Below are 15724 nucleotides of genomic sequence, written 5' to 3' on the forward strand. Positions count from 1 at the left end.
GGTGTGTCATGGTGTGAGAGGAGCAACACCGTATACAGTATAACGGAGAGCAAATAGCAATATCCGCTTTCCCTTCTAAATAAACCCCTTACTTTCAGTTGGCTGGAAGGTCACAGAGAAGCATGACCTGGCTACCCTGTACTAAGGGGTTGTCTGGATTACAAGACTGGCTCAACAGAATTACAAATCCTTTGACAGGTAAAACAGCATGTATTTGCCTGGAGTTCAGACTTAATATTTTATATTACAATGGAAGAGCTGTGTGGAAAATGTGGGTTAAAATTTGCTCATCTGAGATGTTTTAAAGCAATGCTGTCGAACTCAAGTTCATCACGGGCCACATCAGCGTCCCAGTTCCCACTTCCTCCTGGCGCACCGCTGCACCGGAAGGGAGATCACCTCTTCCCCCCTCCCTCTTGGCAATCATCTGGGACACGTCACAGGTCCCAGATGATTGCCTGGCAGTCACGGTGCGGCTCGCGCATGCACAGTGGGTGCCCGGCTGTGAAGCCACAGGCGGGTGCCCACAGTTACAATGCAGGCTTTGCGTTTGACACGTGTTTTAAAGCATTCAACTTTGTCCTATTCTGTCCTTTGTCATCAAGTTAATATCTGCAGTTATCATGTAAATAATTGTTTCTTACTGATAAATTTACAGGAGACATGCATGACTTCTTTGTTGGTTTAATGGGAAAGAGGAATTTACAAACAGGTATGTTATCTGTAACTTTAACTTGATCAATATATCTCTATTTTAGCCTCACCTCTCAGCCCTTTCCAAACCTCAGTGTACTTTATTATATAACACTTATTATTATTATTATTATTATTATTATATAATGTTCCCCCTGCTTTGTCATTAACCTCCCTAGCGGTAATTCTGAGTGTGGCTCGGGGGGGGGGACTTTTCATTACCAAAAGCGGTAACCCCGAGCCACACTCTGGATTGCATTGCAGGATCCAGGCAAAGTTACTTGCCTTGTTCCCAGGATCCTGTGATGTCTCCCCGCTGTGTGTGCAAGCCGTCTTCTCCGCTCGATCTATCACATTGGCAGGCTCTGTTCCCTGCGAGCGCCATGACGCATGAGGACACAGCCCGGCGCCAAATTCAAAAAGTGAAAAAACACATTACACATATAGTACACTGTAATCGTACAGATTACATTACTGTATCAATTTATTTCAGATCACTTTTGTCCCCAGTGCTTTGTCCAGTGCCCTGCATGCAGTTTTATATTATATATACTGTTCTTTCTGCCTGGAAACTTGAGAATGTCCATAGCAACCAAAAAGTGAACCGTTACGTCAAAAGCGGTCCAGCTAGAAAACAGCGATAGTAAATTAGAATCACTTGCAGAATTGAGCGATAGTGATTTGTGGGGAAAGTCATCACTGAAAGTAATGACAGCGACAATTCTGCAACTGAGCAAATTTCAGTGTTTTAGATTTAATTACATTATTGAATAAATATTATTATTTGTTATAATTATTTATAGTTGTTTATTATATTATAATTTATGATTTCGTGTTTCAAACTTTATTATACCCGGGATGTCTACTGTTTGGACAGATTTAAGTGAGTTATTCCTAAGAATTATAGGCCTAAAATATAAAACGCCAAATTTCTATGCAAAACAATGTACTGCTTTCAGCATCAAAAATCTGACATAATCATACCGCCAGGGAGGTTAAAACAGATCCATTTTCTAAAATTTTCTTTTTTTAAGGAAACTTTGCAAGTGAAGAAAAGGAAGTTGAACCAGTTTCCAGGTACTCCACAAAATGCAGAAAGTAAGTTCATTGTGAATCATCAAAGGAGAAGTTTGGGGTACTAAAAAAAAAACAAAAAACAAACATACATTCTCAAATCTATTACACTGCTGTATCTGTTCCCTGTCTGCTCTAGAAATGAGAACTGAGCAATCACCTAACCATTGATTGTTCAGTTCTCTGCCCCTCCAGCACTCAATAGAGCGACGGGCTGGAGAAGGGGCAGAAGCGGCTGGCTCAGGCTCTCAGTGGCGTGTTGAAAAGCTGAGCCAGCTGCAGATCAGGCATCTGGGTGGATCCTGACATTGTCTCAATTGGCTCTATAAAGTCAGCCACTGATTCTGGGTCTCAGGAGTGTGGAGAGAGGTGCTCTTCTGCGACCCAGAAGAGAAATATGGCTGAAAAAGCTTTGGCTATACTTCTCTTTTTTAACCAGTTGCTGACCACGCTACAGCCGAATGACGGCTACAGTGCAGCCGGCTAGTTCTGGGAGGCCGTCATATGTCATGTTCGTGCCCGCTGGACACTGCTGATCACAGGTTGAGGTAAAGAGCCAATCAGCAGCTCTTGACTACGTGATCAGCTTTGTCCAAACACAGCTGATTACGGATGTAAACAGAAGCAGGTAATTGGCACTCTTTTCCTCACGCTGACAGCGTGAGGAGAGGAGAAGAGAGCCGATAACCGGCTTTTGTAAAAGGGACATCTACACTGATAATCAGGGCACTAGTTATGAGTGTCCTGATTTATCAGTGCAGTCCCAACAGTGCCCACCAGTGTTGCCAATTTGTGCCCATCAATGCTGCCAATCACTGCCCACCAGTGCCACCTCATCAGTGCCCATCAGTACAACCTCATCAGCGCACATCAGTGAAGGAGAAAAATTACCTGTTTTGCAAAATTTTATAACAAACTAGGAAAAATATTTTTTTTTCAACATTTTTGGTCTTCATTTATTTAGCAAAAAAATTAAAAAAAAAACAGTCTTGATTAAATACCACCAAAAGAAAGCTCTATTTGTGTGAAAAAAATGATAAACATTTTGTATAGGTACAGTGTTGTATGACTACACAATTGTCATTCAAAGTGTGACAGCGCTGAAAGCTGAAAATTGGCATGGGCAGGAAGGGGGTAAAAGTGCCCAGTAAGCAAGTGGTTAAACACTACTGCGGCCTGTGATCACTGGCTTTCTTTGGGTCAGAACTGCTTCATTCCCTATACAAGTCTGTCAGATTTCAATGTAAGCTCAAATCAGGTCAAATATACATAGGTCAGAAGACAGTCAGCTGCACCTGTTAATGAATTCTAAATAATCTCAGAAGCGTATCAAACTTGATGTCTAAAACAAGCTCACTGACACAGCCTAAAGCCTGTCAATACGGGCCATTATTTGTTATCTTGTAGGTATTTACATTTTTCTTTATCATTGCACCATTGATACACACATTTGCATATATTATATATATATATATATATATATATATATATATATATATATATATCATATGTTGTGAATATAGATTAAAGTGTATCTAAAGCCATTTTATTTTCATTTTAATAGAGTTTAGAACCCCTATCCAGTTTTTATTTTTTCCAGCTGGAGAAATTGGCCAACACTTTTGTCCTGGAAACCAATGTCACTGTTACTTTAAAGTAAAATAAAATGTAAAATGTTTTGGTTGTCACCGAAACAATAAAGGCCCATTCCCGCTATGAACCAAATAGTGACAAAAAACTTTTGCGCTCCAACCTTCTGGAAAGGTCCTCCTATACAGCTGCCAGCACTAAAACCCAAAAATTTTAAATTACTAATCCTTGTGCAGCCCTATTACATCAATATGTGACCAAACATCAATATACCAGTGTAATTCAATATGTGTCCCTACATATTACTAGTGAAGATGATTCAACACAAAAAAAAAGTGGCGATCAAATAATGTCTGCACAAAAACAATATTGTTGATTTACTAAAAGCAAATAGATGGTGCACTTTGCAAGTGCAGTTGCACTCATTTTCCCCAGAGCTTAGTGAATATAGTGAAGCTTCACTTTGTAAAGAATACCAAATCAGGTGCAAGGGAAAAAAAATGTTCATTGCTTGAACGTGATGATGGAAATCAGCAGAACATAAACACATCACTGAGCTCTGGGGTAATTTAGTGCAACTGCACTTGCAAAGTGCACAGTCTATTTACCTATAGTAAATCAACCATAGTGTGTTTAAAAGGTGACCTCCGCATGTTATAATTCAAAGCCATACTGTCCACACAGTGTCCACCAGTTCACTCCTGACTCCTCTCCAGGTGATCTACCCTGGTTATCAAACAGGAATCTTCCCGGCGTAATATCACTCCCTTTAGGATGACCTATACTAACATACATCAGATAGGTCCCAAAACCTTAGACACCACTGGGTTTTTAAATACAGCTGAGATATGATTCCCAGCCACATTCCATTTGTACTCAAAAGAAAAGAGCAGAATCACACATTTCATAAAACCTTACTTTTCAGTAAATTAGGTATATTAACTCCTTCAGATCCATGCTATAGTCGAACGATGGCTACAGCGTGGATCTGCTTTGCCGGGAGGGCGTCAATAGATGTCCTCCCCTTTGAAAGCTGGCCACGCCCCCCCCCGCAGGGCGTGCATGGCGCACGCTGTAATCACCCCAGTCAAGGAGACTAGGTTGATCACAGATCGAAGGGGTCGATCCCGACCCCTTACCACATGACAGCTGATCATGTGATGTAAACAGGTGTCGCCTACCAGTGCCAATCAGTGCCCATCACTGCCACCCATCAGTGCCAGTTATCAGTGCTACCTATTAGTGCCCTTCAGTGCCACCTATCAATGCCCTTCAGTGCCGCCCATCAGTGCCACCCATCAGTGCCACCTCATCACTGCCCATCATTGCCACCTTATCACTGCCCATCAGTGCCACCTATTAGTGCCCACCAGTGCTGCCTATTAGTGCCCATCAGTGCAGCCTATCGGTGCCCATCAGTGCAGCCTATCAGTGCCCATCAGTGTAGCTTATCAGTGCCCATCAGTGTAGCCTCATCAGCGTGCATCAATGAAGGAGAAAAATTACCCGTTTGCAAAATTTATTAACAAAATATAAAACGGTTTTGTATTTTTTTTTTTAATTCGATCTTTTTAAATTTTTTTAACAAAAAATAAAAACCGAAAGGTGATCAAATACCACCAAAAGAAAGCTCTATTTGTGGGAAAAAAATGATAAAAATTTCATTTGGGTACAGAGTTGTATGACCGCACAATTGTCATTCAAAAATGACAGCACTAAAAGCTGCAAATTGGTCTGGGCAGGAGGGGGGTTTAGATGCCCAATAAGCAATAAGTGATTAAAAACTATTCACATTAGGGTCTTTACATAGCAGCATCAAAATGATTAGCAGCCATTACACAGAAATAGGAAAACACGTCATTAGGCTCCACCCTTTGCGTTCTGTCCTTTCCGACGTCATCAGGGACAATTTACTGACTAAGTAAAATATATTTGGATACCAAAACTAATGTCAGTCTGATAGCTGACCTTCCAGAAAAGACAGATGTTAAACCACAGCTCTAAATTGAGAAAGGGTAAAGGTGTTTTGGTTTTCGTTATGGGTAGTAAAAACTCGGTATATAAAATTGAAAAGGATCTGAACTGTGGAAGCTATGCCCATAAAATACAAGCAAAAGACAAAACCCTAGTCACCAGTATTGCTTGTGATTTCCCTCCAGGTAATCTTTTCCTCATTACTGACTTACTAATACTAGATTCTGTGTGAAGGAAGTATCTTGATAGGGCTTTGCTTCCTCATGTCAGTGCTGCTCTTTTGAAGCCTGGTGGTATTATGACTGATGAAGGAATAATCAAGCAACAGTTGGAGAGTTGGAGAAAGCACAGGTTCACAGAATGAAGCAGAGGCAGGGAAAATCATTGCACTGCTGGTCCTCAGGTACAGCTTTCTCGTCAGCAAGAACAGCAAGCAGAACAGTAGCAAATACACCAAATCTCCTCCAAGATTTGTGAGACTAGCAGTCACAGTCAGCAGTGCTTTAGATGATCTTACACTGAATATACAGTTGTGAGTCTCAAGGCACATCAGTGCCTTTGCACAGAAGGGAAAATTCTATTTGTTAAAAAAAATTGTATAAAAAAAAAATACATTTTTCAGGGTACTTCTAAGGCACAATTCACATTTCTCGATGGTCTCTAGAAGACAGAAGAAATTCACATTTTGAGTTCAGGTCCACATTAAGAGATTGCCAATGATCTAGTCCAATGTTTAGAGCTATTATTTCATATTTTCTGAAACAAAAAGCGAGGGGCAGGGAAAACTGCCTAGCAGTGCATAACCCTGGAAGGTCAGTTATAAGGCCCACTGTAAAGCAAGTATTTTATAAAATGTGAAAATGTTAAAACAGGCTACACAGCATCTGCTCAATCCCTGTCAACTGCCTGCCGGTTACCAACTCTATAGAAGGGACGGACTGCACCTAAATGAGGAGGGTGAAGATCTGCTGGGAGTGAAGATGGCCTAAAAGTTAGAGGGGCTTTTAAACTAGGCGACAGGGGGAGGTTCCAGAGGTAGAGATAGTCAGTCAGTCACATATTCCAAAGGGTAGTATTGGGGGCATTAGTGGTAGGTTGACTAAAGCACCTTAACCCGAGGTAAGTATAGTAACAAGTCCTATCTGCAACCCCAGAGCACCCAATAAGGTGATAGTATGCGACCGGTCTAAACTACGTGGCATGTTTACCAATGCCAGGAGTCTGGCGGACAAGATGGGAGAACTAGAGCTACTGTTGTACGAGGAGAATTTCAATTTCGTAGGAATTACAGAAACTTGGTTCGACAGCTCTCATGATTGGCTGGCAACCATTCAAGGTTATTCCCTATATTGCAGGGATACAGAGGGTAAAAAGGGGGGAGGGGTATGCCTGTATATCAAAAATGATGTACAAGTGAATGTGAGAAATGACATCACTAAACGAGGAGGTGGAATCCTTATGGGTAGAGCTACAAAGGGAGGAAACTAATGGGAAAGTAATACTGGGAGTATGCACAGGTCCCCTAACCAAAGGGAGGAGGCGGACCTCTTATCACAGTTTGGATTAGCGGCAAGAATGGGAGGTGTCATTATAATGGGGGATTTTAATTATGCAGACATAGACTGGGTGGAAGGAACCGCACATTCATCTAAGGCTCGCCAGTTCCTAAATGTCTTGTAGGACAATTTCATGGGTCAGATGGTAAATGTACCAACTAGAAACAAAGCGTTACTAGACCTACTGATTACCAAAAATACAGAGTTTTAAATTTAAATCACACAAATAGGAAACATAAGGGGAATACAAAGACACTGAATTTCAAAAGAGCCAACTTCCCTAAACTACGATCCTTGCTAGAAGATAACAATTGGGATAAAATCTTAGGAACAAAGAACATGGAGGAAAAATGGGTATGCTTTAAGGGCATATTAAATAGGGGCATTAGAGTCAAATATAATTTTTATTAAGTTTGCAAGGTTATACAGAGCCATTTCACACTGGTAAAACGTAATATGTAGCAATTAGCATGGTAGAAAACAATTTGTCTGTACACAAACTTATACATATAGAGAGCGGAGTATATAAGAATGAGTGTATACCAGTTTGGTTCAGATTCGATCCTATGGATAACATATAAATCATGCTTCTGAACAACCACAGTTCCATAATTTCAACGTCTGCTGTTGTATCATAAAAGGGATGGGAAGGAGAGAGTAGTGAAAAGAAGAAAGAGAGAGAGGGGAAGGAGAGAGGAAAGAAGGTGGGGGACGGGCAAGGGTAGGGGGGTCAAGTCAGGCTGGCAGGCCCTGGGGCAACACAACGGGCGCTCTAGGTTGAATTTATTTGGTCAGGTAGCTTTAGTAGACTTTTCAAGGCATTGGAGGTGGTGTAATCGATCCATATTAGCCACATAGTTTGGAATTTATCGTAGGTGTCATTATCTAAGGCGATCATCTTCTCCATTCGCATGATATCATTGACAATAGAGACCCAGGAGGATAGCGGTGGGGTAGTAGTGGTTTTCCAGTAAAGTGGTATGAGTTGTCTAGCTGCTGATAGGAAAAAACGAAGTAGGGATCGTTTCTGGGAGGGTATTGAACCTGGTAACATGGATAGCAGTGCCACTTCAGGCGTGGGGGTCGTGGGTTTATCATAGAGGCTACTGTACACGGCAAAAACCTGTGACCAAAACGGCTGGATGGCTTTGCACTTCCACCATTTGTGGAGATAATTGCCCTCCGGGTCTCCACACCTCCAACAGGTCGTGGCAGTAGAGGGGAAAATTTTGTGTAACGATTGGGGGTCTCTGTACCATCGTGCCAAGAGCTTAAAATTTTTCTCTTGTATATGGCAAGAAATGGAGGACTTGTGTGTGAAGTGAAAAGACTTTTGCCAGTCATCTGGTGAGAAATCCCTGCCTAGGTCAGTGGCCCATCTCCTCGTGTAAGGTGGCAGTTGATCGTGAGTCAGTGAGTGTAGTAGTTTGTAAATGGTGGATAGTAGATGCCTGGGTCTTTCCGAGAGAGAACACAGCTGCTCGTAGTCTGTTAGGGGTCTATGGGTGTAGGTAGAAGAGAATAGGTCAGAGCAAAAGGATGAGATGCGCAAGGCTGTGAGCCAATTACCTCTGTCTCCTGGGAGGACCGGCGTACCCATATTAGGGTGTATAAATGAGTTGGCTGTAGGCCAGGTGTCTCGTGAATATGGGCCCACCAGATTAGCGCCCATACCTTGAGGGAGGTCTGGATGGTCAAAGAGCGATGTAAGCGGTGAGGGGTCAGTAGATAAAATTGGTAATAATCCCTTCCTATACCACAGGTGTAGTGCTGCAGTTGTCAATGGAGAGCAATTAGTTAGAGTAGAGAGCCCTTGACCATAACCCCAGAGCAGAGCTCGAAGGTCAGAAGTGGAGAGGTCTTGTTCTATGGCAGTGGATGCCTTGGGGAACGGCCGAGGGAACCACTTGAGGATCCTAGTTAGGACTGCAGCCCTGTGGTACATTTCGAAGTCTGGGAGGCCAACCCCACCCCGGTTTTTAGGGTATGTCAGCAAGGCATGTTGAATACGAGACATCCCCTGCTGCCAGACATAGAACGTAGAGAGGCAAAGAAGCGCTGGGGGATAAGTATCGGAATCGTCTGGAAGACGTATAGAAGTTTGGGGAGTGTATCCATTTTTAATGTATTGATACGGCCAAACCAAGGTATTGGGGTCTGATTCCATGTATCTAATTCTTTCCGGATTCGGGATAGGAGCGGGGGGTAATTGAGGTTGTAGAGGTCGGCTAAGTTGGATGGGATGGTGACTCCAAGATAGGAGATGCCCTTTGCTCCCCATTGGAATGGAAAATTGGTCTGTAATTGTGTGAGGGTAGAGGGAGTTAGGGATATGTTAAGGGCTTCTGTCTTAGACATATTAAGCTTAAAATTACTTAAGTCTCCAAATCTGCGGAACTCCTGCATTAAGGAAGGTAGGGAGGTGTGGGGTTGTTGAATGTAGACAAGGAGGTCGTCTGCATAAAGTGAGAGTTTAACTTCAGATGATGGCGTCAGTATTCTCATAATGTTATTGTTTTGTCTGATGGCCGTGGCCAAGTGCTCCATCACCAACACAAAGAGCAAGGGAGACAACGGGCAACCCTGTCTTGTTCCATTGGATATTACAAGTGGGGCTGATGCGGAACCATTGACCAATACAGAGGCTGTGGGTTGAGAATAAAGCGCCATCACCTTAGATATAAATGAGGGGCCTAGTCCAATCTGTTCTAAAGAAAGGCGTAGAAATTGCCAGTTAACCCGGTCAAACGCCTTTTCGGCGTCAAAAGAGAGGATGCAGGCCTTCAGATTGTGTTTGCGGATGTAAGAGATTAGGTGGATTGTTTTTGTGGTGTTGTCCCTGGCCTCCCTACCAGGGACAAAGCCCACTTGATCTTTGTGTATAATGGAGGGTAAGAGGGGTGAAAGGCGATTGGCCAGGATCTTGGCAAAAAGTTTAACGTCTACGTTAAGGAGGGAGATAGGTCTATAACTAGTACACTGAGAGGGATCTTTGCCGGGTTAAGGTATTACTGAGATGGTGGCCGATAGAAGGGATTTGGAGAGGGGATGATCATCATCTAGGTAGTTAAACGCCGCTGCAAGAAGTGGAGCTAACAAATGGGCAAATAATTTGTAGAATCTGGGCGTGAAGCCGTCTGGTCCCGGGCATTTACCGGATTTCAATCCTTTAATAGCCAGTAGGAAGTCCGAAGATGTCAAGACTTCCTCCAGAGCTATGGAAGTGGGGGAGTCTATTCTTGGGAGGGCTGTTTCTGAAATATAATTTCCCATGTCAGAGGATTGTGGGTCTTGTCCTGCGTCTTGTCGTGGGGATTGTTGAGGTCGTGTGGGGAGTTTATACAGTTGAGAGTAGTAGTGTTGAAAAGCATCTGCAATGCCCCTAGGGGTTCTGATCTTTTGTTGGTTTGTGTTGCAAATGAATGGTATGGGGTGTCGGGGGGGACGCGGGTGTAGAACCTTAGCAAGGTGTTGTCCGCATTTATTAGCTAGCATGTAGTGACAATTTCGTCCTTTGTCTCTGGCTATAGGGGGGTTTGCATCTAGAATGCGGAGTAAATCACTGCGGGCGTTGGAGAGATCCACAAAGGTACTATGCGCGAGGTCTTTCTTTAAATAGGGGCATTAGCCAGTGCATCCCAATGGGAAACACATTTAAAAGAGCTAATAAAAGTCCTAGGTGGCTTAACTCCAACGGGAAAATGTATATAAAAGCAAAGGAGAAGGCCTTCAAAAAATACAAGGCTGAGGGATCATCATCAGCATTCCAACTTTACAAAGAATGCAACAAGAAATGTAAGGGTGAAATCAGAGCGGATAAGATAGAACACGAAAGACACATAGCAGGGGAGAGTAAAAAAATTCCAAGAAATTCTTTAAGTAAATAGTAAGAAAGGGAGGTCAGATCATATTGGTCCCATAAAGAATGATGAAGGGAATCTGGTTACTAAGGATGGAGAGATGGCAAAGGTATTGAATTTATTCTTATCCTCAGTCTTCACGAGGGAATCGGGGAGGCTTCAGTAACCAATACTGCAAAGTTTATCCTCTTGACATGTCACAGGAAGCACCCTCATGGCTAGCAGAGGACTGAATTAGAAATAGACTTGAAAAACTTAACATTAATAAGTCACCAGTACCAGATGGCTTGCACCCGAGGGCCCTTAAGGAACCCAGTCAAGTAATTTCCAGACCATTGTTCCTAATTTTTACGAACAGTCTACTGACTGAAATGGTACCAGCTGATTGGAGAAAAGCCAATGTAGCACCAATATTTAAAAAAGGGCCTAAGTAATTTTCTAGCAAAAAAAACTGTTTATAACTTGTAAACACCAAATCTCAGAAAGAGGCTCGGTCCTTAAGTGGTTAATAAGACATGCAGCCATTCACTAATATTAGAAGAAAAGCAGTTTAACCTTAAACTGCATAGAGGGTTCTTTACTGTAAGAGCGGTAAGGATGTGGAATTCCCTTCCACAGGTGGTGGTCTCAGCGGGGAGCATCGATAATTTCAAAAACCTATTAGATAAGCACCTGAACGACCAACATGCAGGGATAGACAATGTAATACTGACATAAAATCACACACATAGGTTGGACTTGATGGACTTGTGTCTCTTTTCAACCTCGCCTACTATGTAACTACTATGTAACTGCCCTCTGAAGAGTGTCCCACTGCAGAGTGCTCTTGAGAGGGCAATATCTGTATAAATGTGCCAAGTCTGGTGGCGTTGACCTTATTGGTGTGAGTGAAAAGGTCTCAAGGAAATGTATGTGTGGCACTGGCAATGTACCAAACTATAAAAGATGATTGCAGAAGTTGCAAAGTAAAAACGGAAAGACAAAATATAAACAATGAGGCCCAATAGACTATACACATTGCCATTGATCACTAGTTAGAAGGTGCAACTTGAAGCAGTCATGGGGGGATTGCTGGGACACTGTGAAAACAAAAAGGAAAAGACAAACGCAACCTCCATAGTGTAGTAAATAAGGTGAACAATAATTAATAATGATTAAACACACACTCACAAAAGGGGAGCATAGGGATGCGTTTCAAAGCATGTCACTTCTTCTTCAGCCTTCAGGCCAAAGCAGGGGAGTTGCACAGTGGCTCCGAACTTCAGAGTCAGCAGCTTTGATTTTTACCGCTTTGCACAAGCTCCCCTTTTGTGAGTATGTTTTTAATCATTAATAACTATTGTTCACCTTGTTTACTACACTATGGAGACACTATGGAGGTTGCGCTTGTCTTTTTCTTTTTGATATCAGATTTACATAGTTACATAGTTACATAGTAGGTGAGGTTGAAAAAAGACACAAGTCTATCAAGTCCAACCTATGTGTGTGATTATATGTCAGTATTACATTGTATATCCCGGTATGTTGTGATCAGGTCTGTATTGTTGGTATTCAGTAGATCCAGTAATGCTTTATTTCTAATTGGTGCATCTACCATCTGACCCATAAAATTGTCCTGCAAGACATTTAGGAACTGGCGAGCCTTAGATGAATGCGTGGCTCATTCATACTAAACTCCTACTCCCTGATTTTTACTAATGAAGTCAATGAAAGTTTGTGAATCTTGTGATCTGGATGAATTTGAATACTTACGTTAAAGCAGAGTTCCACCCTAAAAAACATTTTTACATATTTACAATCCTTTCATAGTATTAATAAACATTTGAGGGGAATTTTTTTTTTAACTCACCAGAAACACCCTGTTACTATGTAGTTGCTCCTAGTCTGCCACTTCCGGCTCTGCGGCACTCCGCATCACTTCCTCCCTCGCCTGTGCTCCTGGGAAATGTGAGTCATCATTTGCCAGGAGTCAGTGGGCAGTACTGTGAGCAAAAATCGCGTTATTTCCTGACAGGAAATGACGTGATTTAAGGCGGATCACATCTATGTTGCAATAACAACGGGGCGGGACCTTCCTCCGTTGCTGTCCGTTGTCATGGCAACTTTCTAAACAATCGGCGCTACGGCCGACGGAGCATCGCACGTGTTTGAGATCGAGAGGTGCATGCTGGTTATCCAGCATGCACCTCTCCATCGCAAATCTAGGAAGAGGTTGCGATTGGGCTTCACATGCCCACAATCATCATGGCAACGGCTAGAAGAGGATTTTCTTAACTGTAAGTATAAGAAATATATAAAATTCTGATCCAATAGCAAACAACTATAAACTTTATTTTGGTTATTAATGCATTATCATGGGATGCCAAAAAAAAATATGTGGCTGGAACTCCGCTTTGAGGATAACCTCAGGACATTTACACATACACACTTACACATAGGGGGTTATTTACGAAAGGCAAATCCACTTTGCACTACAAGTGCACTTTCAAGTGCAGTCGCTGTAGATCTGAGGGGGACATGCAAGGAAAATAAAAAACAGCATTTTAGCTTGCACATGATTGGATGATAAAATCAGCAGAGCTTCCCCTCATATCTACAGCGACTGCACTTCCAAGTGCACTTGTAGTGCAAAGTGGAGTTGCCTTTCGTAAATAACCCCCATAGTGTGCTTATAAGCCAAATTTCTCCAATTTTTAGTTTGGGGTGAAACTATACTTTAAATGTATCATATGATAAATATTTTGCTATTAGACATACGTATAAACTGCATATCAGTAGGTGACTTTCTATTTCTTTGTGGCTGCAGGTCCAGGCGTTCAGTTTAAGATGGGAAACATTGAAGATCCTAGAAGATCTTCTAAAAAGAAACATTACCTTTCCAATGCCAAACACACTGGATTTTTTATTTTGTATCACGGATGAAAAGCCCCACTTTTGTTGTATTTTGAAATATATTTTCACCTTTCTCTCCATCATGCCGATTCATTATAAAATAATTTGTCAAGCAAAAAGGACAAGTGAACATCATCAGAAGTATAGTTGTCCATAGCTATAAATTTGTTTATTCCACAGAAATATTTTCTTTTGGCCTATCTGAATATTGAATATTGGCAACTAATTTTGTTAAACAATTTGGCAAATGTGCTGCTGAGTCCTTTCCTTTGTAGGTTTTGTCATCCACGGCTGAGTATAAAATCAGATTTAATCAGACATGAAGAATAAAGGCTTAAAAATAGTAAACATAAACTGTAAGGACAAAAAAGGCTTGGATTCTGTGTGAAAGATGAAGTTCTACATTGTACCCTTAAGTGTCACTAATAATCCTGTGCCTATCACGTTGCCAGCCAAGCTTCAACCCAATAATGTAGCTAAAGATAAAACATTCACATCAAATAATAACAATATTTTTACATATGATCTTGTGTGTTCTTGAGTCTTTTTCAGCTAGTATGATGTATCTTTTGTTATATACAGTAACACTGATGCTATAATGACACAATTAAAATGGATTAAATGTTCAGAGGTATAAAGTTGCTCTTGTGCAAAGCAAATGCTGTGTGTCTTCTGCCATGAAATAATATATTTTCATACCTGAACACAAAGGGGGTTATTTACGAAAGGTAACTCCACTTTGCACTGCAAGTGCACTTGAAAGTGCAGTCGCTCTAAATCTAAGGGGTAGATCTGAAATGAGTGGGAGGTCTGCTGATTTTATCATCCAATCATGTGCAAGCTAAAATGCTGTTTTTTATTTTCCTTGCATATCCCCCTCGGATCTACAGTGACTTTACTTCCAAGTGCACTTTCAAGTGCACTTGCACTGCAAAGTGGATTTGCCTTTAGTAAATAACCCCCAAAGTGTGCATATTTTGTGTAGCTTTTAATGATTCCTTTACTACAACTTCCTGTAAAATTACTGCAGTCGTGAAGACCTAAAAAAAAAAGTTTAAATTCTGTTTGTAACTGACACCCTCATAAAGTAACATAGTTGTGCTCCACTTAAAAAAAAACCATTGTACGTGACTGTTTGAACTGTGAAAACAGCATACAGTACTGCAAATGAAGCTCATGGGACCCCCTCATATTTGCAAAAACTGCAAAGATATTGACTGCTGTGAAGTTTGTCTAGTATTTTGGTCCCCTTGATGCTTATGCTATAGGATAGAAAGTTCTGTTATCCCATTGAATTCCTGTAATCAACAGCACCTCAGTGAAGGCAGGATTTTACAGGATGAAGGTGTAACTTATCAAATTGTTTATCAAAGCCATGAGTTCTAGGAGGCTAACAAAACCAGCCATAGACTGGTTCAGCAGGGACCAGTCAAGATTCAAACCATGTATGGGCAGACTGATTATACCCAAGTTGATTCATTGATCAACTTGGTTACAACTAGCCTGTCAGATTTTTCATTCTGTTATTGCCAGCGGCTATAGCCACTAGTAATAATCACTGTGTTTTCTCCTGTCTGGGACTGCTACCTGTGCCCCCCCCCCCCCCTCCTACCGTGCCAGGAGAACACAATAGCTCTGCGGAATTGATTCCCCCATCACTGCTGACTGTTTTGATGGGGGAATTGAGCAATATTCTTTCCTGCAACCCTTGTTTGCAGGAAAGAATTTCACTCCATCTGTGGCCAGCTTAAGAGTAGGCAAAATGCTAGAATGATTTTCAAAATCGTAACTATTGTGTTTAACAGATGAAATACCCTTAACCCATGTTCACATCGGGCCCAGGTTCACACTGACTGCGGGTTAGAAATCGTGCAAGTTCAGCTGAACTTGCACGATTTTAAACCGGCAATGCGGTCCGAATGGGGGGGGGGGGATTTGACAGACATCAGTGCGGGTTCATGCACAGATGTCTATTCAAATCGTCCCCAAAGTCGCCAAAAGTAGTACAGGAACTACTTTTGAGAATCGGTGCGGCACTGCAAAGCCGAAGTTGCACCGATTCGGATGGTGCCATCGCTTGCAATA

At 41.8% G+C, this 15724-nt stretch overlaps 1 protein-coding gene across 2 annotated transcripts in view; it reads left to right on the plus strand.

The window, feature by feature from the left end:
- The window catches only part of TAC3 (tachykinin precursor 3), a 134790-nt gene extending 119546 nt beyond the window's left edge, over window positions 1-15244 (plus strand). Inside the window, exons 5-7 of one of the 2 annotated variants that reach the window (XM_073613842.1) lie at window positions 659-712; window positions 1728-1791; window positions 13554-15244. In XM_073613842.1, coding sequence (XP_073469943.1) covers window positions 659-712; window positions 1728-1791; window positions 13554-13572 — 137 coding nt within the window. In that variant the 3' untranslated portion in view covers window positions 13573-15244. The remainder of the gene's footprint in view (window positions 1-658; window positions 713-1727; window positions 1792-13553) is intronic. The other variant, XM_073613843.1, reaches the window with a different exon arrangement.
- Window positions 15245-15724: the final 480 nt, after the last annotated feature.

Source organism: Aquarana catesbeiana, linkage group LG02 (genome assembly GCF_042186555.1).
Source record: "Aquarana catesbeiana isolate 2022-GZ linkage group LG02, ASM4218655v1, whole genome shotgun sequence".
NCBI classification, from domain to species: Eukaryota; Metazoa; Chordata; class Amphibia; order Anura; family Ranidae; genus Aquarana; species Aquarana catesbeiana.